Source organism: Fomitopsis serialis (assembly GCF_022376445.1).
Source record: "Fomitopsis serialis strain Sig1Antser10 chromosome Unknown B0H18scaffold_111, whole genome shotgun sequence".
Lineage (NCBI taxonomy): Eukaryota > Fungi > Basidiomycota > Agaricomycetes > Polyporales > Fomitopsidaceae > Fomitopsis > Fomitopsis serialis.
In genome coordinates, this window is record NW_025955071.1 from 68,844 (window position 1) to 91,754 (window position 22,911).

The window sequence follows — 22,911 nt, forward strand, 5'->3', positions numbered from 1 at the left end:
ATTCCAGTCAGATAATTTCACCACAGTCTCCCTGCGACTCCTCAAGGCCTCAAGCTCAAGGTTCAACAAATGCATGTGCTGTGGCGAGAGCAGTCTCAGACTTGAGTGAGAGAAGTCCCCGACTCCGACCGGAGGGAGAGGAGGGCTTTGTCCACCCTAACTTGAGACGATGCCGGCGATGCCGCTCCCTCCGTGGGAAACACGTGACTTGCAACTCCCATAAACGGTATCGCAGCAATGCCCGAGTGTCCTACGAGGCAGCTCGAGGCAGTTGGATCCTTCCGTGCATCTGGCTGTGTCTGGACGCCTGGATCTCTGACCATCAAACGACTCCTCCCAAATGCAGGAGAGTTTCTCTCATTTTTGATAGCCTGCACTTACAGACTTATGTACTGTGATACATAAGTACTGAGTACTGAGTCGTGGAAGCCCGAGACGCCCGGGCGGCGAAGCCACCGCGGGCGTGAGGGCTTCCAGTTGAGTCTCCATACCACTCCGATGGTACAATATTACAATACATACATAATATACTCTGGTGCCGCTGTGGCAGGCTGAGTAGCTGTGTTCCATACAGGAGTCGGGGATCGGCGCTTGCGCCGCTACGATTATGTAGAAAGGCGCTTGCTGAGTACTTGAGTTCGTTGTCACGTGTGATGTACTGGTTCGTGCTGCTTCGAGCCCGATCGCGAGCGCGTCTCGGATGCTCCTCAGCCGCCGACAGGCCAACACAGTACATTGCTCCGACTCGCCGCTCATGACCAGTGTGCTGACTTCGTCGTCTACCTCCCTCGACTGATAGCTCTTAGACTGCGACGAGGTCTTTGGGATTTTCGATCCAACTGTCGTCGTCGACGCGTCAAACAGTTGTATTCGATCGTGGTCACGGTGGCATACGTGTAGTAAGGCTTTGACGGTGAGTTACCTTGGTGCTCAGATCTCATAGCCCGCTACGACTGAGCCATACTTTTTCTGTACCACAGGATCTGGTCTAAAATTGTGTATTCACCATGTCTCGCAGCGTAGACGATCTGAGACCTGCTGCGATGGACATCCCGGGCGCACGTCACGCACAGGAATTGGCCGACCAGCTGCACATCATCGTAGGATCTCCCGAGCAGGTTGACGACGGCAACCTACGTTCCCGGCAAATGCGCAGTCCTCCGTCGCTTGATATTCCTCCAAGACCTAGCATTTTACGCAATATCTCAACTGCAACCCTCCCACCTACACGAGGGTCGGGTACGCACTCTCGTATTCACGACCTTCACTCTGGTGCTAGCTCTGGCTCTACCCTAAATCACTTCCAATCACGAGAATGGAGCGTCTTTGGCGAGTTGTTCGACGCGAAGGATCGGCTGAGGACGCCTGCCCCACACAGCACAGAAGTTCGCTTGAGGAATCATAAGAGACGCCATACCACGAACCCGACTGCTCCTTATCCTCCGTCGCAAGATCGAGAATGCCCTTCCGACACGGTGCAATCGCCAGTAGAAGATCCTAATCTCACAGAACCTTCAACAGAAAGTTCGGAAGAGGAATTGCTGTTTCATGGCAGTAATTCACGACCCAACGCTCCCTCCCTGACAGTGAACAGTACTTCTCACTCCTCGTCGACGCGCCCGCGGTGGCGTTGGCCATCCCTTTCTGCGCTGCCACCTCTCTCGCCTCTCCAACGCAACATCCTCAAATGTTCTGTAGCTTACTTCGTGGCGTCTCTCTTCACGTTTTCGCCATATCTTTCGGGTTTCATTGCCGACCTCACCAATTATGGCCCTGGCGAGTCCTTTCCCGCACCTTCTGGCCATATGGTCGCTACAGTGTAGGTCGTATGAGCCATGTATTCGGTGGATTCCCTGACACTGGATTGGGCAGTGCCGTTTACTATAACCCCGCAAAGACACTGGGCGGCATGATCGAAGCAGATATGTACTGCATGATGGGACTTTTGTTCGCAGCGTTCGTATCCCTGAGCAGCATGACCATGTTTTGGTTCTTCGAGGTCAGAGCCGGCTGGGAGTGGCTGGCAGATGCCCTAGTGATCTTGTGGATTGGGACTGGAATGTCTCTTGTTGCCTGGACGAAACTATGGATGGCGAAGCCAACTTTCAACACCGGTTCGTTAGCCTTGATTCTTTACGCGTTCACTCACCAATTCTACTTACAGCATGCAGTATGACCGCCATTATTCTCTTCGTGGTGTGAGTGTCCCGGTGCATCGTCCATACGCGATTTCTAACGATGTCCCAAGAGTGATCAAGGAAGGTGGCCTTCAGACCCTTCTCCAAGTCTCCTTCATCATCTTGTGTGGAGCGACAGTCTCAAATCTCGTCTGCATGCTTCTCTGGCCTCAACGGGCTACTAAGAATCTGCAGAAAGCGATGACTCAGACGCTGCAGTCATTCTCCACCCTGCTGGAGATGCTCACGGACACGTTCCTCCTCGAGGATTCGCTACAGAACCTCACTGGCGACAAGCTGCGAAAGGCTGCGGAGAGCCACCAGGCGAGTTTCACGAGTCTGAAGAAGCATTTCGACGAGGCGCAGTCGGAGTGGCTCATCGGCGGCCCCAAGAAACCTCGCGGAGACAAGACGGACAACCTGCGTGAGAGCTCCGGCCAGGCGTACCAGGACGCGATCGGATGTCTCAACCGACTCGGCCAGCATCTGAACGGCCTGCGGAGTGGCACGACCCTCCAGTACGAGCTGATCAAAGCGGAGAAGGACGGGAAGCTCGTGTTGAGGAACCGGTATCCCAATACGTCTGGCGGTACAATGCCCACGGGGGCTGCATCGGACTCGTCGGCGACCATCCGAGAGGACGAGGATGCGGCTATGTTGCAGGCTGCTGCTTCCATGTTTGGAGATCTCATTGACGACCTCGGTCCCCCGTTGAAGGCGCTCTCTGTACGTCTCTGATCACGTCCACTTTTGCGTGTCGTCTTGACTTGCAACACTCCCAGACAGCTTGCATAACGACGCTTAAGAGGCTAAAAGACGGATTTACCGCGCGTAAAGATCCCGTAAACCGTATGACCTCCGCGGAGTTCCAACAGCTTGCGGATGCTGTTCGAAGGGCTCTCTTTACATTCGAGAGCACGTCCAACCACGCCGTGGTTCGGATGTACAGACGCCAGCAGAACATGTCTGGTACACAGTCTCGGGACTCATACGGCTCGGCGCTTTACGAGAACCATGTCCTGATGGACAATGATGGCGAGAGTGTCTTCCTGGTATATTTGTGAGTGCTTTGCTGCAATTGGGACCGGTTCGTCTCCGGGTTCTGATGCCGACGCACGATAGCTTCATTTTCACCCTGCAAGAATTCTCGAAGGAGCTCATCGCTCTCGTCGATGCACTGGAAAGACTATATGCGGCGGAACATGAACGTGCCAGCCCGCGTATGAAGTGGAAGTGGCTGCGAGATGCTATTAGTATATCTGGCCCGCGGCGTGCCTCTCAGAACAAACGCAATGAAAGGAGCTTTAGCAAGCGATTCTGTACGTGATAAAATTTGACCTTCATTGCTGTCGGCCTTACTTCTGCACAGCTGTATATTTCAATCCAGGTCCACGACGCGATCCTGTAGCGTTCCCGAAGATCCGACCCCATGCCCCGAATACTATGCAGACCCCTGCACGATCAAATTTGTCACTGATTGGTCGGTTGAAGCAATCGCTGTGGGCGATCGGCGCACGGTTAAGGGAACCTGACATCAAGTATGCTTTCAAGGCCGGAATGGCTACCGCGATGCTTGCCGCCCCTGCCTTTTTCGACTCTACACGGCCACTATTCTTGCATTATCGCGGAGAATGGGCCCTAATCTCGGTAGGTCTTGCCCCCCAACCAGGTTAGCACTCGCCCTCATAACCCACCACCAGTTCTTCGTCGTCATATCCCCAACCATTGGAGCAGTGAGTCTACCTCTCAATCGATGCGCGCTACATAATATATGCTAAAATCACAAGACAAATTTCATGGGAGTGCACCGAGTGCTAGGCACGCTGTAAGTCAATGGCAACTCCAGTACCAATTGACAGAGTTGACACGACCTGCGATCTAGCTTCGGCGCAACAACTGCAGCTGGCATCTGGACGCTTTTCCCGGAGAATCCCTACGCCCTCTCGATCTTCGGATTCTTCTTCTCCATCCCTTGCTTCTACTACATCGTAGCCAAGCCACAATATGCGACATCGTCCAGGTTTGTGTTGCTGACGTACAACCTGACGTGTTTGTATTGGTACGATATCTTCATCACTGATCGCTATTGCGGCATTTGACTCTGTCGACCTCCAGCTACAACTTGCGGCGGAAGGATGTTGATGTCCTCGAAATTGCTTACCATCGCGCAGTCGCCGTCACAATCGGAGTCATCTGGGCAGCCATTGTATCGCGTTACTGGTGGCCGACGGAGGCACGACGCGCTCTGGGTAAAGCTCTTGGAGAGTGAGTAGCACGACACCCGCCTTTCTCCCTATTCTCATGCTGACTGTTCGACCAGGTTCTGCCTCAATATGGGATGGTTATACACCCGTTTGGTCGCCTTTAACTCGTTTGCCGATGCCGACTTGCGAGCAATGCAGGATGATGCCGACGATGAATCTGAATCATCGCCTTTCATGCCGCAGTCGCGAAACGCACATCTTACCAACTCCATTCATCACTTCATGGCCATGTGGGTAGCGCAGTATTGCATATCCATACCACAAGATCCTGACTGACTGTCGATACTTAGGGAGCTGCATCTGCAGATCAAGCTGATTGAAATCCAAGGCTTGCTGGCTCAGACGCAACACGAGCCTCGTTGGAAGGGTCCATTCCCGGTCACCTTGTATCGGTCAATCTTGACAAGTCTACAGAAAATATTGGATCAATTACACAGTATGCGGTGTGTGACGGCGCGGGAGGAATGGTAAGTGCATCTTGACAGATCATCGGTCAACTCGACAACTGACGTTGAATCTAGGCATACGGTGCATACCACATCGCGACGTTATTGATATAGCTACTTACGTGTGTACACAGACCGTCCGTCGCGACTTCATCTTGCCCGTGAACAGGGAACGACGCGAGATGGTTGGGAATATTATTCTCTATTTCTCGACCCTATCCGCTGCGTTTGCCTTGAAATCGCCCCTTCCTCCGTATCTGCCTCCCGCCGAGGAGGCGCGACTACGTCTGGTCAGTCAGCATCGTTGTCCTGTGGAAAGAGGCGAGCTGATGACCAAATAAATGCAGGTCGATGCGATCAGGAAGCTCGACGTTGTCCGCAATCGAGACGTACGGGGGTCGAGGCAGCTCCTCTTCTTCGCCTACGCGCTCACCATGAAAGGCGTCATACAAGAGCTCAACTTCCTCGGGCATACCCTGCAAGATGTCTTCGGTGTAATCGGACAGTCGCGGGAAGAGTTCGAAGCTTTGTTCAACGTCATCGATGCGCCCAGCGACGTCTAACATGTTTACTGCTGCGTCGTACTGATTCCAACCGATGGATTACTTACGGGGCTTTCTTGGTCCACTGTATATTCTCATAGACGTAACTCATAGCATATATGGATAGACTTAGGATCGGATCCAATGGCACGGCTCGATAGGACAGGTCACTGCAATACTATCGGCGAACCTCGCAAGGTATGGGAGTACAACAGATATTAGGATGTCTTAGTCCTTTTCTTTCTCCTCGGTCCTCCCGGCTGCTCATCCCCCTGCATCCTAGCCAGCAACGACGATTTGGGCGTTGGGCTACTTTGCCCATTATCCGTAGTCGCGGCTTTCGCTGCGCCCTTGATGCTGAAGCCCAACACCGGGTTCTTGTCTGGTTCTTGACGGCCATGCCGTGGCTGCGCCATTGTTACCGGTGTAGAGTCCAAACGACGCCTCCCACTGTCCGCTCCACGGTCTCCGGTTATACTACCGTTCGAAGGCAGTGTTGCAAGGCGGCTCAGCAACGACGGCGACTCGTCGATGCCGCCTCCCTTCTTCGCCCGTTTCGCCGCCCGTAGCTCGTCCTCCTGGGGTGTTGAAGGTTGTCCATTGCGTGCTGCGGCGCCTGCGATGGACAGTCCCACTAGTGGGCGTGGTTGTGACGTTGATGCACGCTGCTGGGCCGTCCGCGACGTCGACGGTGTCACGGTCACCCCGTTCGTCGTGCTCGCCGTTGGGCGGGGCGGCAAACTCGCAGGCTTGTCTTCATGCTTGCGCTTGACGTTCATGATGCGCCGCTCCGCCTTAGTCGGGGAGGCGCTGCCGGGGCTGGGGCTGCTACTTGTACCTTGTGAGGCATTAGTAGGTGCGGGTGCTGCCGATATCGGCACGGGGGGCCTGCCAATAGCCTGGAGAGACTGCTCAAAGAGAAGAGAGAAACGTGTCGGAGACAAGCAGCTAAAATGAAAGACGGCCCATTGCGAACCCTAATGACACTCTGGATGTCTTGCTCGTCGTCAATCTTCGCGTCTTTGCCTTGGGTGGTGAGCAGATTCTGGATGTTCTGGAGGTCGGTCCCCAGACGTGAGGGCAAGGCCCATTTGTACTCGTTATGATGCTGCAATGTTAAGCTGCTGGTAAGACGGTAGTTTGCGGGCAAGGTACTCACACGTAGGCATGTCTTCAGGAAGACGTGGCAGGCTTTCCATGGTCGCTGCTCAGAAGTGAACTTCGTCTCGGAGAATACCTGCGGGCGACGATCAGCTCGTGAATCCGCCGCCGCGACACTATCCATACCTGTAGGTAATTGTGGCACACATGGGGTGTTTGCCTACGCAGCGTTGCGTCTTCTTGTGGCATCATGCTTGCACCTTCGAGAGGGCTGGCTTGGCAGGCTGCAAGAGTATCGGCAACATTGGATAGTACGAACGCTTGGGCGTCCTCAGTGAGCCTAAGCAAAGTGGGTTTCGCGGCTAGTTGTGATGTAAAATAGAAGCGCAGCAGATGTGAGGGGTGTGCCACACGCTTCTGTACGGCGATAATTGAAGCAAGGTCCAGGTAGTATCGAGAGTTGGTCAGCGGTGTGTGCGCTTCAGCTGCCAGGAGGTCGGTCTTGAGAGACCCTTTGGCTTTCTCCAGGACAGCATCAAGTAGTTGTTTGCCGCGAGGCGAGCTTGGTTTGAAGGATGGTAATGACAACAGGACGTCCTTCGCAATGACATCTATATCTGCCGGGGTCAGCTTGTCAACTGCCTGTGGCGTTTGTGTTAGCCTGCATCGAGGCCCGGACTGACAACCACACACACCCTCAACAGTCCTGCGACAAGCGTCTCCTCCGCGGCGCTCCCGGGGGTACTTGTATGTCGTTCCACAGCGCGCTTGGCTTCACCTGTCATGAATGATAGTACCAGTGAACGGAGCCGAGTCCGGATGGCTTGCTCCTCTTCGTCCATAGGTTCGTCGGGTGGCACGATCTGATCGCAGAGGACACCTAGCGTGACAGCGGGATCCATGTCGAGGTGTTCAGAAAGCATGCGCTTGACGACTGAGACTTCGTCTTGTTCATCTAATACATAGGGAGCATGTTAGTGGCGAATGATGTGGTAGACAGCGACACTTGCGGGCGACGCTGCAAGCCGGTAACAGAGATCAGGAAGCAAGACTCACCACTCTGAAGTAGTTGCACCAGCACGTCCGCGTTTCTCTTCACCCACTTTGGCTGTTCCTTTGACACGTCTGCGATCGCTCTATACCCGCACATTCGGACCTGCAAGAAAGACGTTGTCCCTTGTACCCCGATACGAGGTCTGAAGCCACATACCTTCATCACCTGGTCCTCACAGAGGTCATATACCGCATTGATAGCGTCGTCTTCCAGTTCCGGGAAGTCCTTGATGAAAACCTTGAGGTTCTGGGCCACCACGATCTTGAGCTTTGGATGGGGGGAACGCGCTAGCTCAATGAGCCGCTTCATGGCCTCTTTTCTCTGCCCGCATCGTGTGAGACAACGCACATCACGTAGTACTCGTAGCTTACATGGGAGGACTTTGCTGGTGTTTTGAAGGCCTTGCGCAGGACCTCGTTGATTTCCTTCTCCTGCTCGTCGAGGCTTCTGCCCTCCATGGTTGAGTAGGTTGATGCGAGAGTCGACTACGGACTTGGTCTGTTGCCGCCACACCCAGTCTGAGGCTCCAAACACACACAAATAGACGCCAGCCACCCCAGCAGCGACTCTCCGGCGCTTGCCAGCACGTACAGTACACACCCAGCGTGCAGACTACCGGCTCGTTCGCCTCTAAGAGACCCGGAGTCGGGACTGATGGTGCTACAGAGACGAGTGCAATCTTGAAGATGGGATTTATTGGCTATATCTGACAGGTTCCACACCAGGTTTGTGATAGCCCAGGATTCGGGAAAGAGCGACGCTGCGCTCATCACAACTGGCACTGAATCGTATCCCAGTCTTCATTGTGCCTACGATACGTAGTGAGTGCAATGCAATTGATCGTACGGCTACTGCTGAATATTGCCCTTGAAATGTTTGATCCTCAATCACCTGTGAACTTCGGTCCGTCAGCTCAGAGGGCATTTAGACTTTAGCTTCATCGCTCACAATGCGTGCCACGGATGATCGCAATCCATACAGGAAACCCTAGTCGAGCCCCTCGCAGAGTGTGCTATCTCCATCCAGCGCCGTGTCCTCCGAGGGGGACAGCATGTACTCGCCCAGGAACATGAGCGAGTGGTTGACTACCTCCGCGACGGGCGTGAGGAGCTCGTCTCGATACTCGCGTATCTCGACTGGGTTCCTCTTCGGCGAGCCGCTGCGATCGAACGTCTCCACCCATACCAGCGCGTCGATATGCATGACAAACGCGGTCACTAACTTGTTCCTCCTCCTCAGGTCGTTCTGCATGATCTGGTTAATCGTCTCTTGCCGCAGCGTACCCTGCCACCATCGCAGGAATGAAATTCGCCCGGCTTCGTAGGGTTGGATGCGAACCGCGTCACGGCGCGTTCGGATGCGGTCGTCCAGAGTCAACAAGTCTCTGAGCAGTCCTCGCTTCAGCGCAACTCTTTGGGTGACAACACGTTCCGGGTCGTTGGTGAGTTTCGGATCCATTGTCGTGAACCTGGAGACTATGGTTTTCATTTCGGACGGAAGCGCGTCGAACTTCTTGCCGCCTAGGACATAGTCCTGGAGAGCGAACGTGTAGTCCACGCAGGGATTGACCTTGCCGAACCTCGACATGGTGAGCAGGGGTGGTAGGAGATGTGGAGCGACGACTGCAGGCCAGTTTGCTGTACGCTGCCTTCTTCATGGCTCGCTTTTATAGCAGACGGTCTCGCAATGGGTGGCCAGCTGTGGCTAATTCGCAGGTCCCCGGAGGTTGCCGCGAGCCACTCAGCTAACCAATTCTGTGCACACAGGCGATATTGTTCGCCTAAAGCAGAAGACTCGGGGCACGGCTCAGGCTGGAGTCATCGTTTGTGCAAGACCGACAATGCAAACACTGGCGGGGCTTCAAACCAATGTAGCAGACGAATAGGCGGACGGGGAATGTGACTACGGACTCGGACGTCCGTACGAATAGCCCTTCATTTCCTTTGAACGAGAGCCTTCTGTTCCGAGTCAGTCGCAAATGTTCAGCCACAACTTGACATGCCACATCATAAGTACCTGTATACAGTTTGCTTACTACGGTAAGTAAATAAGTTAGTAGGCACGTACTGCACTTCTGGAGCCTGTATCAATACACTTTCTCTTCCACCGCAACCACCATGTAGCGTTTGCATCGATCCATCTGCGCTCATCCAGCAGTCGACCACGATGCTTTCACACCGTTCCAACCTAGCTCACTGTTTTATGATGCCCTCTGGCCGCTGTTGATCCTTGCGCCCGCGTCGTGACTGACTGATCAGACGACGGTCCAAAGACCGAGCTGTTCTCTTCATCGGCCTACTCTAAAAGTACAGGTGAGAACACAAACTAGATGGAAAAAACGATCCCCCTGAGCGGACGTATCGCAGTCATAGCTCGGGCACCAAGCCCAACATGACGGCAACCCTATAGAACTCCCTGCCTTCCTTTCTCCTGTTCTTGCGGTCCGACGGCTTGTGACCTGTGATTTCTCCGGCCGAGCACTCTCCAGCATTCTCGCGCCGCGCCGTGGTCGACGCGGACTCGGCCTGCTCGCAGATCAGACAATCGATCCAGTCGCAAGGTCGCTGGCAACTGGAGACGTCTTTCATGGAGGACGACGCTCGAGACCTTTTCTCTCTCGCTGAGATGCAGCCTGTCTCGACGTGACGAGTCTTTGCCGAGGCCCTCTTCTTGCCTGAAGATGATGAGCCAGCCCGACGGCGAGAGCGTCCGGACGCCCGTGCTCGCGCCCCGCTTTCCTTGGGCGACGCCTTCGACTTGGCGACGCCTTCCGAGAAGACTGCCTCGCCGACTGAAGAAGGGCAGAATGGACAATCGATCCAGTCGCATTCGCGCAACGGGCCGTCTGCAGTCTTCATCACAATTGGCTCTTCAGTGGCGAGCCCGTATGTCCAATCCTCTTTCCCTTGGGCGCAGAAGCCATCGTCGCGGCCAAAGCTGCTTGCCGTATCGGAGGATGATTCTGATCCCTCCGACAGGACGCCTACATTGGACCCTTCATTGGCATCGACGGGCTCTGAACCCAGGTCGTCAGTGACGAGGCTCTGGAGCGTCAGAGTGCCCGTACCTGGAAACGCAAGCCCCAAAGACTTCTGATGTGTCGGTGGTACGGTCTCGCAACGATGTGGTAGGAATGGTGGCCACGAAGCAAACTCGCTATCCTCCTGCACCATCCAGAAAGTCCGATCCACGGGGACGGGCGTTTCCGAAACGCGCAACGCGCAACGCGAAACGTCACGAAGTGTTACCAACTGTGACCCGTTACGCACCTTTCGTGGCCCGAGTACCAAGAATAGCAAGCTGAGTAAGCCGCTTCATTCCATTCATTCGGCTTATATGCTGCTTCAAAGCCTCAGTAAGTATTTTGGCTTTGCTACTAGCAGTAGTTGAGTCTGTATTAGTGGGTGGTTGATTTCTCACAGTGTTTCCGAGCGCGCGGGCGCCCTGCAACGGTGCAACCCGATTTGGAAAGCTCTTCCAAATCAGGCAATAAGCGCCTCACTTCGCGCGCCCCTCGCTACATCCGAATGAGTTGATACTTAAATCCAAATCTTCCTCAACTACTTGCTTGCTGCTTGGGAAAATCACTGTAATGAAAGATTTAAAAGGGTTACTCGCAATATACTTGTATTTTCTAGGAGCAACCCTTGGCTGACCGAGCGACACAAGTGGCCCGATGCCCCTGTAGGTGCTTTGTCAGTTACCGTATTCAGTAAGTAACACTGTGACGGACGTTTCGCAGAGGCGTTTCGCAGGGGCGTTTCGCAAACGCGTTGCGCAACGCCTCTCCCAGTCGATCGGACGTTCTCGCACCATCACGACGCGCACCCAAGGTAAGCACAAAGCCGAGTACGGTTGCACATGGTCACTCACCGGGTGGTCGTTGTTTACCGTACCCTGCTTTGTGATTCGCAGACGCACACCACCTCTCCAGACCTCCCAATCGTGATCAACTATGGCGGATATATTCGCCCTGTCGACCTTCGGAGGCCGCGTCGGTCGTGGCGCCGCGAAGACGATCGCCTCTACGATGGCGATGCTGGGCTTCCACAACTCCATAACCATCTCTTGCGGAGTCATGTAAGGCATCATGCCGTAGTCTGGGACGCGTCGCGTACGCGAGTACTGGCGCGAGGGCGCTGCGGCCACACTGGGAGGAGTGGCGTTGTCTTCAACAGCGACACGTCCAGCTCCGTCAGCCCTTACGAGGCGCTCCTGGTTGCCAGTATATGCGTCGGCATAGCATGGTTCGTCAATTGAACGCATGACGGTGGCCGGTTGAGCGTACGCCACATTCGCGAGGTTCGCAACTGCGTTCGCCTTCGCGTCGTGCCTGGTAAGTGAGAGCAGGTATGTTGCACGCATTGTAGACTGATGGTTTTGGTCAAGGTGATTGTAGTATGCGAATGCGCTTTGTGTCGCTAGATAGACGTCGTCGTGGGCGGACAAAAACAAGGATGTATGGGTGGCGTTCCAAGCTGGGTGGCGATCTTATATGTTGGGCGCTTACTCGATCATGGCCGAAGTCGTACACAGCTCCTTGGCGTAGATGGACCTCTCTTATGCGCGAGGCTGTGGCCATGTACGAGGACGTTACAAGTCCGGGGTATGCGCGGGTATATATACGATCTGCAGATCTCCCAACTTGCCAGGGCCTTTGATTATTGCTACCCCCAGCATATCCGCCTGCAAGTCTACGAACTCGCGTCTTCATCCCGCCCATTCACGTTCTACTCCTCACAAAGGCGCGGCCATGCCTGTCTGATCGTCGGACGACACTTCGTGCGAGGAGCGGCTTCCAGCGCGCCGACAGTAGAGGGTTGAGGTGCGCGGCGTGTCAACTGCTTGCGTACAGTCAACATACGACGTATCGGACATGTTGAAACGTCTAGTGACACGGAGAAGGCGTTACAGAAGTATATACCACAGGTAAAAAAAAAACAGTAAACCAGAATTGTATCCGACACGAACAGACTGCTGATGCAGCGTCTTGTCAGATTTTCGACCCGCGTCCCCCCGAGAAACCATTCTTCTCGACCATTTCCTCGTGCGCCACAGAGCCTTTCAGAAGGCATCACGGGACCACCCATTCCGAAACATCCTCAGCCAAATTGTCCAGCTCTCCTTATTTGTCTGCATTGTCCTGAGACAACGCAGCGCCAAACCGCAGGTGTCGAGAAGAGGGCGCGCCCTCGAGTTCGGAATCGTCATTCCCCTCAAGCGAGGGCAGTAACCACGGAGTAGCATCCGGGTACCTATCTTGAAGCAGTATTGGATCCTCGAGGAGCGGGTCCTCGCCTTGCTCTGCCGCCTGACGCCGCTGGCTCCATGCTATCGTCAACTCTGATTCCTTCGACCACTCTGTCTGGAAGTCTATGGAGTGCGTTGCCTCCTCGGGACGAAGGTGGTCATAGGTCTTCAGGGCGACTGCCCAGTCGTACTCGATAGATGGTCCGTGATCATGAATCGGATACATCGACTCGAGAAGGTAGGCGTGGGCGCCGGTTGCATGTCCCTGACTGACCCGCGTCGCGTCAATCCGCACCGGATCGAGGACGCCACCTCCATTGTCCATGTAGGGCTCCAAGAAGTGAGTGTGGTTGCGGTCCACATCGCGCCACTCGATCTGTGGCATGTCGTTCCATACTGAATCCAAGGTTGTTCCTGGTTGCACATGGAGAGTCAAGTCGGTGTTGGTTACATCGGACAGATATATTGGGTCGAACGGGAGTGGGATATGCTACATGATGACAACGTGAGTACACACCCAGATATGACTGAGATCGCTAGTCTGACTTACCGTTCTGGCATGGCGGTCATCGGTTGTATTTGTGTGTGTACTGTAGACTTTTAAATGATTCATCACCTAGGTGTGACTGTGACAGCCGAAACGAATTTTTGATTTCGTCAATTGCCTTGTGTGACCATGACAGAACGAAAATTTCGTCAAAACCCACTGTATAGAACTAACAAAATGTTACTTATCGTGTTTTGTAGAATGCCCAATGTTAGGCGCCCAATTTTCCAATTCGCCCGCTCCAAATGTGACCGTTATTTTCACCGAAAAATCGTTCCGTCAGGGGGCCTTGTGACACGTGACCGACGAATCATTTAAAAGTCTACAGTACTCTCAGAGCTCATTGTTGTGGTCCCGGGAAGAGCGATCTGCTGTCCAGCACCCGCATTCTGGGTGTGAAGCATGTTGATATCGGTAGAAGTAGGGTGTGTACCCTCCCGCAACGTCCCACCGGAGGAGGTCAGGGTATCCATGGTCTGAGTGGCGCTGCCACTGTTGGCCACCGTAACTAGGAGGTGGGTGGATTCATGATCGAAATCGATAGTCCTGGGCATTGTAGGATGACGATGTGGAATCAGAGTTTGATTTTGCAGGGTGCGATGCGACAACAAGTGCAGGAGAGCGGGGTAGGACGTCGAGGTGCGATGCGAGACGTGAATGTGGCTCGTCCTTTGACTTCCGGCGCCTAACCGCTCGCAAAATGCCGGGGCACTTGTGCTCCCCCTCATTCGTCCTCCATTAGCTAAGGCTATGGACACTGGACAGACTCGGAAAATCTGTGCCGAGCGGGTGATATACTTGATTCCATGAACGCTGCGCGCGAGAACATTATATCGGGGTGGAACGAAAACTTTGTGAACCACGACTCAGCGTTGCAAGGTCAGCGGCTGCATTTTCTTACGACTATTACTGCTGTCGCGGACCCATCGTACCGACGAAAGGCAGGCCATATAGGCATATGTTTGTACAAGATCCTTGTAGTGAGCATGGAGTGATCATACATAAACTCCAGTACTTACCTGCAGCCATTCTCATACATGAGCTACCACTCGCTCATGTATGAGCGAGGCGCCGTCATGTATGAATGAAGCGCCGTCGGTCGTTACCTGATATGGCAGCTACCCCGGGCGCCTGGCGCCTTCGTCCCCGGCGGGGCGGTACCACTGGCGGCTACCCCATATGGATGGACATCGGGGTCAGCGCATCTGAGATCAGGTACGATCTCGGATCCCCTGCCGCCCTGCCCTGCCCGCTGCGTGGCGTCGGTTTCGGCCAAACCCGGGAGCTCGCCACGAGCCGAGCGAGCGGCGAGCGCTTCCGCCCGCCGTTTACGACCTCCACTGGCACCACCCCGCGTCGGTCACCGACGTCGTTAGAGCACAGCGGGCACGACGACAGCGAGTAGCCGACACTGACATCGAGGTGAGCGCAGACGCACACGAGCGAGCGAGCTGACCGCAGCCACAGGACGCGGCGACGTGCAGTACACTCGTCGACCGCGAGCGCGTAGGGCTAATGCCCCGCGTGAAAACGCAGCCGACGGATGGACGACGGGCACGGGTGCGAGCGCAAGCGGACGAGTGGACTGGTGGACTGGTGGATGGACGGGCAGGCGGACTGGCGGGCAGGAAGACGAATGGGCAGACCAGCGGGCAGGAAGACGGGCGGGCAGGAAGACGGGCGGGCAGGAAGACGGGCGGGTAGGAAGACGCACAGACGAGCCGACAGTTGGGCAACCGAAGCGGACGGGTAGAAGAGCGAGTGGACAGGCAAGTGAACAGGCGACAGCACACGCCCACCGCGAGCGCGCCGGGCGAATGCCCGGCACGCAGACACAGCCGACGAATGCACACGCAGACGGGTGGGCAGGCAGTCAGATCGGCGCGCAGGCAGGTGAGCAGACGGACGAGCGAGAGGGCAGGCGGATGAGCGGGAGGGTAGGCGGACGAGCGGGAGGGCAAGCGGACGAGCGGGTGGGCGGTCCAGAACAGGTGGACAAGCAGACATGGAGGCGAGCGGGCAAGGAGGTGATTGGGTAGGCAAGGGCACCAGCAGGCGCGCCGGAAAGCGAGTGGATGGGCGAGCGAGAGGGCAGGCGGGCGAGAGGGAAAGCGAGCGGGAGAGAAAGCGAGCGGGCCCAGAGTGCGGATGCCATGAACACTACACGCACGACGACCGCGTGCGTGCCGGGCGAATGCCCAGCACGTAAGCACGGCCGACGAACGGAAGGCAGGCGTGTCAGTGAAGAGCGGGTGACCGCGACGGCGGGCAGAGCAGGGGCGCGCGCAACACGCAGCAATCGCAAACACACAGTGCGACTGCCTGCCCCTGTATGCAGACACGGCCGGCGTGTTCGTAGATATACCATCTGTAATGTAGTACGAATCTACTCTATAAAAATGAATTTGGTATATGTCGCGCTGGAACGCTCCTTATGATGACCGCCGAGCTTCAGAGAACCAGTACCGTATACTTAATAGCGTAGGCATCCCTACTGTACACGAGGACTTGGGGTTGTGTGTTGTACTACTGCATCCCATCTTATGTATTATATGCAACTGATCACATATATATTCCCTACGACATGCGTACACAGTGCGAAAACGCCCAGAAGGCGAGTCGCAGGTATGTTGCGGGCCTAAGTAGGACCATTAAACGTGTTCTGATTGGCCAGGAACAGCCCGAGCACATCGGGCATTCCTCATTCGGTGAGGCAGTAAACAGATACAAACGTTGAGTTTACGGGGGCGCCCGCAAGGCTCGCTTCACTTGCGCGTGCTACCGCACCTCTACTGTCTCGCTTTTACGCCTTTACCTGCACGGAAGAGCACGATGGAGGCCCCAAGTCACATCCAGAAGTGAGTTAAACCAGGTAAGCACAACAACAATGTACTGGACATGCACGCACTAGACTGACCCTCTTGTTCTATCAGTGCTCGCATCCTTTCCTTGTCGCTCGCTGAATCGCTCGTCGACGAGTGCATCGGACCGTGACGGTGCATCAGTCAGCGTGTCCGAGTCGAATGGCACGTTGATCAGTACATCGGTGGGTGCGATCGACGGCACGTCAGCGGGTGCCATGAATGGCGACACGTCGACCAGCACGGGTACGTCAGCAGGTACAGTGTCTGTACAAAACAACACGAACGGCGTGTCAGCATGTACCACTGCGGGTATGAACGGCAGCGCATTCTAGCACGAATGGCGGTTTATCAACCAGCACGGCGAACGGTGCGTCAACGGGTACGAATGGCGGTATGGATACGAATGGCGGTACGGGTACGAATGGCGGTGCGTCAACGAATACGGTGAACTATGCACTGACCACTGTGGACGAACTATCAGCCGCCGTTGGCCGGGCGACGACAGGGTAGCCTGGCCGGTGCAACCACAAGCCCTTCGTGCTATGAGCCAACCGTTGATCAGGGCGGGCGAACCATGGGAGGTTGCCGATGACGGGTGGGAGGACAACATCCGGGAGGATGAAATGCGGGGATCCGTGGGTGACGGGCGGGAAAGCAATGGGTGGGACAGTGACGAGGTGGGCGATGGACAGGAGGATAACCCGGGTGCAGTTGATGTTGCCGCATAAGGTGACCTTGCCCGCCTGTTCTACAGTACTCAGTATAGTGTATTCTGCACGAGTATTGAATATCCATAGCCCCCACATTTGACATTTGTCGGGGCCTTAAACATACCACATCGGGAGGGCTGCCGCTTAACCCTTCGCCATGTATGTCTGCGTGTTTGTGGACCTCAATGGTGTCCAGGTGCTATGCTACACGAGAAATGGGTTTATACAGCACCGTACCTAGCCCGAGAAGGTATGTCAAGGAGCACAACATACAGGCTGTGCATATCTAAATCTGGATACATGAACTAATCAGGCACGGAATGAAAACAATTGCTATATATGGCACCCTGGAACACGCGAGATCTTACAGATCAAAAACCGTGATCGCACTCGCCCGATGGGCCCGCAACGGCACCCAAAGCGGAAGAGCGCGCGGCAGGACCTATTTAGGGTAGGCGCCGCTCTCCCCGGCGGGCAGTGGGTGACCCTAAAGGGCAGCTCCCCTTTCGGGTAGCAAGCGGGGCGCCCACTGCAGCCATTACAGCGCCTTTATATATGAAGGCTCGCTGTAAGCTCTGGAGTTTATGTATGACCCATTTGTGCTAAGCACAGGGATTCATACATGAGTCTGCCAGCATCTGGTGCGAAAGGCAGTGGTCCTCGTACGCGTACGTCCGCGACATCGCTCCTGGATGCTTCATGCAAACACTAATGACACATCTAGGATACAATATACGTGCAGTTGTCCATACCACATCCTTCGGTGCCCTCTCAAAAACAGCTTCCATTGTCCGCGACACCGCCTGCTCGCTCCCTCGACGCATCCCCGACACGCTCAGTCCATCCGGGTAAGCCAGGGTGCGACCTCTCCACCCAAACCGCGAAGGCCGGCGATCTCGTCCAATGTGCCCAGAGTCGATGGGACGTCGCACGAGACACAATTCTCCACATCGGCTCCTTTGCTGCCCGCGAGCAGCAGGCCTGGAGCATCACCGAGGTGCGACTCCTCCATTAACGTGCCGGCAGACGCAGACACTTCGATGGCATTGTCACGCTGCCGGAAGAGGTCCCACCACAAGGTGAACGCCTCCGTCTCCTTCTTCCATTGCGCGAAGTGATCCATGGGATGGATTGTTGCGTGCGCGGCCGCTTGCTTTGCTGGACCAATGCCCAGGAACTCGTCCATGGAGATGGAGATGGCCCATCCGGTGTTACCGCGGTTGCCATATGCGTAAGCGGGGGACGGGAGCATATCGTTCAGGTCCTCCGCGCTGATATCAAGCGACATCTTCAGGAACATAGCTATGTAAGCACGCAATTCATTCCGGCTTGAGATGACGATGGCTTACCAGATGACCGTCGTTGCCTTTGGCCGTATTGATTTGGGTGTTTTCAGAGCTCAGAGACGACATCGAAGAGAGGCCGTCTTGAGCAGGTTGGACCTCTGACCGGGGAAATAGGTGCGGCAAAAAATTGAGCGCGACAATGTTTGCCTCGTCAATGTATTCAAGTATTGTGGCATCGTAGTCGCTGGAAGCCGCAGTGGCGTTCGCTATGATTGTGTGGCCAGAAGTAGTCACAACGATGGGATACATGTCCATCATTGGCCGCGATATGTTCTATGTCGAAGTGACGAGCAGACGTTGGTGGTACAAGGTTGTGCGGTGCCTGGCGCGTGAGGTTCGTCGACTTGGACTGGGTGTGCAAAGTCAGATGAGAGAGCCGACCGTAGCCACAGCGGTCCTTCGTGTTTGAGCGCCTACGCTGCCACTCGCAGAATGCCGAGCGACTTGTGCTTTGCCTCCATAACTCTCAAGCCTGTGCGGCCGCCTCATGTGTGCACTCGCGTACATAACATATGTATGCAGCGCCGTATATTATACGCCGGACACAATGGCCCTTACTCCGATGCGTTGGTGAGGTCTAGGTTCACCGAGAGCTCATCGAACCTTACAGTGAAACTGAAGCTCAGTGGCATCTGTCCTGAATCACGAATCACGACGTTTCATATGCATGAGCCTCGTCTCATCCTTACAGCTCGCGCCGGATTATGAACGGTGTTCAAACGCCAGGAGGGGCGCTCTAGTGGCAACTACCGTCGCCTCGGCTGTGGAGTACGAGTACGAGCTCCGAGGTTTGCTGGCACACAGTAGATACATGTGGGGACCTATTTCATCCTCCCATCCCAGAAGAGCATCTCCAGGTCATGTCTAACATCCAACCTGGAACCTGCCATGCCAGACCGGATGCCCTCCGCCGCCTCCGACTAAGGCGCGTCGATCAGCGGTGGCTGACCGCGGGGCAGAGACGCGTTGTGTACGCGTTATTTGGTCCGCCTTCCGTTCCAGGCAGGTGCGCTTGAAGTTCGTGTCCGCGTTCGCCCATTCTGACCTCACTTGCAACTCTTGCGGGCTGCAGTGTCAGACAGTCTATTCGATCTTTGCCGCGCGTATTCTGGAACATTTGCTGGGGTTCCGTGAGGCTGAAGTAACGCCCCCAATCTGATCTGCCAGTAGGCTGAACCTGAGTACTTGAGTATTCATACGTCACAGTGCATACATGCTCACAATATCGTTCACAACCTGTACCACCAACGGCTCACACGCGCCAACTGGAACGTGTTCGACCCGTTGATAGTACAGACTGCACAGGCATCACAGGTTTTCTAGCTACGAAGACAGGTGCGGGAGTGGATGGACAGGCAGGAGGGTCGACACATACGCGATGAAGAGATACATGCAGGAGACGGTGACCCGAAACACAAACCACGAACCCATATAGCCACTCGCAGCACGAGGGCGAAGCCACCCGCAGCCTTTCGGCACGGGGGCGGGCGGACAGCTCCTCTCGGTGCTGCCGCCAGTAGGCCACCCGCGGCATGTGCTCCGCACGCGGGGGCAAGCGGACAGCGCCCTTCGGCACTGCCGCATCGAACCCACGAACACTACATGAGCGGAAGTTGAGTGGACAGGTAGGGAAGGCATGACAGGCGCGATGGGTGGATGGTACATGAGGGGAAGCGGACCGCGGACGACGAACCACGAACCACAAGACCACACGGAAACTACTGACCTTCGCCTGCATGGAGCGGTGAGTCGCGACCTTGATTAATGGTTGATGAGACGACGCACCAAGTGCTTGAAGTTCACAGATGACAAGACCAGTGGAAGGAGGTGAGGGAGGAAAGGAAAGGAGTGTTGGCGACTCGGTACGTTTGCGAGGTCTTTATATACCCGACTGGGCTGTCAGCCTGGCGGATGCGGCTGGCTCAGCGCTCAGGTCTCTGACCGCCGTCAGCAACCCACCAATGTTCTGCGCGCCAGCCTCTCACTCGATCTGTTGGCCTGGGTCGCAACGCGGTCACGTGATACGTCTTTAAACCACCTACGGCAGAAGTTGCACAGCCTTGGACCGTGGGTACCTGCGGCTCATGCACATGGCCCCCACATACTCACGGAGACGAGGATTCTCCAGGATGCGCTTCAGGTGATGTGTTGAGTTCCCTGTCGGTGGGCTCTGCGGATCCCTAATAGGGCTTACTCTGACACAAGCACACCGCCGACACTCGCAAGTGTGAGTACTGGTCGCATCGATGATGTGTACGATACTGACCTCCTCAACGTCAATCGAAACTTATTACCACCTGGATGTCCAGCGCCCCCGGTAAGGAAGAGAATCGCTCTTTGCGCATGTCAAACGATGTTGCACGGAAGACGCACTTCCCGCACCGCCCAATGATCGTCTTGATGCGCTTGTCATCCTATAGTAGGGTTGGACGGCCTGCGGCTCCCTTACTACCATACTCGACGCCTCAAACGTCATTGATGCCTCGAACCTCGAGATTACAAATATTTCATGTTCAACGTTTGTCATTTAACAATCAATCGCGCCCATATCCCCTCCGAGTCGCGCCTACTCCTCACAGTCCGCGAGCTCCGGATCCAAGAACGCCATCCTGTCCCCGTTCTCGCACTGCTCTGCCCCTTCCCTCTTCAATTTGAACTCGGTCAAGCGATGCCGAGGGTGCGCTCGAGCGCGGAGTCGCACCCAGGTCCGCGGATGGCGTCAAGCCTGAGTGTACGGCCGATCGTAAAGGAGGTCGCTGGACGGTAGTTCCCTCAGGCTTCTGCACCAGAGCCGTGGATGCTCGATGAGGATGTCCGAGGCCCATTCATTAACTAGACAGACCAACTTCGCTTCGAATACATTGTACAAGCTCGACTACGATCTTCTCCAGTTTCGTCTCACTGTACGAAGAGTATCAGCTGAAGTCCAGGGGGGCGGTGCCAATGCGCTACCACACCTTCTAGTATATACGAACTATCTGCCTCGTTGCTAGGCTGCGTCCATAGTGTCAGTTGCCAGTCGAGGTGTTATGTACGATCGGGTCAGAAAGCATTCTAAGCAACCACTCATCCAGCTGCCGTTCGTTGTCCCGGAACTCCCGGAACTTCTCGTCCAGCCGCTCCGTGGTACAATGGACGATGTCCTGTATGTTCGGATCGCTTCTGAGACTGTCGAGGAACATCGTGGATCCTGGGTCGTTCCCGATCTGATTCACGCAGAAGCGCACTGCTGTTGGTTCATATCCAGCGCGCACGAGGCGTTGACGACATTCTGCGATAGCGTCCTCGAATTGGATCTCGTAGTCGCCTGGACAGCCGTCCGTGATAATACAGATCAACAGTGGGCGGTCGAGGAGGCGTGCGTGGTGGTCCGGTCGGTCTAGGACATCGTAGACCAACGGCTGGAGAACATGTCTCCTCAGGTTTGTGCCCAGGGGTGTCCCACCATCGGGTGATACTCTACCGACTGCGTTGAGTACTTGGGTAGCGGGAATGTTGTCCTGTGCTGCCCATACAGCATTGATGAAACGTATACTGACGCCGTAGGGAGGAGGTAAGGCCCGCGTTGTGATGTTGGCAATGCGGGCTACGGCGTCACGCTGAAGGGTCCAGCGCGTTGGGCTATCCAGCGTCATCGACCCGCTGTCATCACAGTACAGCACCGGATGATACAGACTCAGGCGAATGAGTCGCGTGACGTTTTGCCTCGTCACAGGGAAGGATCGCCCATCGTCTTTCAACTGCGCAGCGTTCGCCTCGACCGTCTTGACAAATGTATCGTTGTCTTTGAAAAACTTCTGTAGCCCAGACGCAGCGACGTGCTCCGTGATCACATCGTGGGCTTCCTGGACGTCCAGAGCCTACCGACGAGCCATTCAGCGTCTTGATCAAGATATCACAAAGAAATTGAGTAATACAACGGTGCTTACCGGTGCAGAATACTCCTGAAGTTCGGATCCTGGCATCCTTTGCAGTAACATTACACGACGGGATGGGGCGGCCTCAGGACATGCAAGGAATCCAGAGCCTGCGTCTGAAATTTGAGCTTCCGTAGCCTGAGGGATAGCACGGCGAATGGCAGATTGAGCCGATGTGTGGGCATCTACTCCAGTGGAACCCGACCGGACAGCGTGATGGACCCCCTGCCGTGCAGATGTCTATAGAAAATTGAAGACGTTTTGAACATAACGCCAAAGTAGGCGCGGGATGAACGACATACCCCATCATCGGATGATGGCACGCTAAAATCACCAGGCATTCCTCGCAGGCCACTTGAGCCATGAGCACACGGGACAAAGTCATCATTTGTGTCCAAGCCGTCATCCTTCCATTGCCATGTTAGCTCCCACGAACAGTTCAAAGGCTACAAGACGAACTGCATACCTTGTCGACGGAAGGGCTTTGCTTCGGATGTACCATCGGAGAACCATTGTGCCTGGTATGGGATGCAGCCGGCGTTGCTACGTGGTCATCTTCTGCTGTAGCCTCCTTCTCCGACAGGCTCGCTGACGTCACATCTGGGGCTGCAGGCAGGAAGTAGGCGATAACGATGCCTAATGCACCACATATTGCTGCGATGATGAATCCCCACCTGTACCAACATATCAGCT

General features: G+C 55.3%; 4 protein-coding genes across 4 annotated transcripts; 2 read left to right on the forward strand and 2 right to left on the reverse strand.

Annotated features, from left to right (window-relative positions):
• Positions 1-705: 705 nt before the first annotated feature.
• B0H18DRAFT_1036985 (Fusaric acid resistance protein-like-domain-containing protein) lies at positions 706-5,486 on the forward strand. Its single transcript, XM_048030380.1, is given in 20 exon segments — positions 706-914; positions 936-951; positions 983-987; positions 1,001-1,524; positions 1,588-1,819; positions 1,873-2,114; positions 2,165-2,198; positions 2,249-2,903; positions 2,960-3,237; positions 3,300-3,496; positions 3,547-3,824; positions 3,878-3,910; positions 3,965-4,002; positions 4,060-4,236; positions 4,293-4,442; positions 4,498-4,671; positions 4,732-4,908; positions 4,963-4,969; positions 5,022-5,177; positions 5,235-5,486. The coding sequence occupies 17 exon segments, from the start codon at positions 1,008-1,010 to the stop codon at positions 5,448-5,450; spliced, it is 3,561 nt and encodes a 1,186-aa protein (XP_047887930.1). The 5' UTR covers positions 706-914; positions 936-951; positions 983-987; positions 1,001-1,007; the 3' UTR covers positions 5,451-5,486.
• Positions 5,487-5,547: 61 nt separating this feature from the next.
• On the reverse strand, positions 5,548-8,074 carry B0H18DRAFT_1036990 (uncharacterized protein). Its single transcript, XM_048030381.1, has 7 exons — positions 7,956-8,074; positions 7,741-7,905; positions 7,587-7,686; positions 7,226-7,485; positions 6,717-7,172; positions 6,406-6,666; positions 5,548-6,337 (listed from the first exon to the last, which is right to left on the reverse strand). Exons 1-7 carry the CDS (start codon positions 8,040-8,042, stop codon positions 5,648-5,650), a joined length of 2,019 nt encoding a protein of 672 aa, XP_047887931.1. The 5' UTR covers positions 8,043-8,074; the 3' UTR covers positions 5,548-5,647.
• Positions 8,075-8,571: 497 nt separating this feature from the next.
• B0H18DRAFT_958652 (uncharacterized protein) lies at positions 8,572-9,171 on the reverse strand (the record flags this gene model as incomplete). Its single annotated transcript, XM_048042716.1, has 1 exon — positions 8,572-9,171. The coding sequence occupies one exon, from the start codon at positions 9,169-9,171 to the stop codon at positions 8,572-8,574; it is 600 nt and encodes a 199-aa protein (XP_047887932.1).
• Positions 9,172-10,603: 1,432 nt separating this feature from the next.
• On the forward strand, positions 10,604-10,981 carry B0H18DRAFT_1037005 (uncharacterized protein). The gene has a single exon (XM_048030382.1). The coding sequence runs from the start codon at positions 10,718-10,720 to the stop codon at positions 10,886-10,888; it is 171 nt and encodes a 56-aa protein (XP_047887933.1). The 5' UTR covers positions 10,604-10,717; the 3' UTR covers positions 10,889-10,981.
• Positions 10,982-22,911: the final 11,930 nt, after the last annotated feature.

What these genes read in the sequence shown, in the direction of transcription:
- B0H18DRAFT_1036985 (XM_048030380.1), top strand. Translation starts at nt 1,008, where the DNA reads ATGTCTCGCAGCGTAGACGATCTGAGACCTGCTGCGATGGACATCCCG. An exon ending in AGTGTCTTCCTGGTATATTT is followed by an intron (nt 3,238 to 3,299) that starts GTGAGTGCTTTG and finishes GACGCACGATAG; the next exon opens with CTTCATTTTCACCCTGCAAG. An exon ending in TATCCCCAACCATTGGAGCA is followed by an intron (nt 3,911 to 3,964) that starts GTGAGTCTACCT and finishes TAAAATCACAAG; the next exon opens with ACAAATTTCATGGGAGTGCA.
- B0H18DRAFT_1036990 (XM_048030381.1), bottom strand. Translation starts at nt 8,042, where the DNA reads ATGGAGGGCAGAAGCCTCGACGAGCAGGAGAAGGAAATCAACGAGGTC. An exon ending in GGTGCAACTACTTCAGAGTG is followed by an intron (nt 7,486 to 7,586) that starts GTGAGTCTTGCT and finishes CCTATGTATTAG; the next exon opens with ATGAACAAGACGAAGTCTCA. An exon ending in ACATCCAGAGTGTCATTAGG is followed by an intron (nt 6,338 to 6,405) that starts GTTCGCAATGGG and finishes CTCTTTGAGCAG; the next exon opens with TCTCTCCAGGCTATTGGCAG.
- B0H18DRAFT_1037005 (XM_048030382.1), top strand. Translation starts at nt 10,718, where the DNA reads ATGGTGGCCACGAAGCAAACTCGCTATCCTCCTGCACCATCCAGAAAG.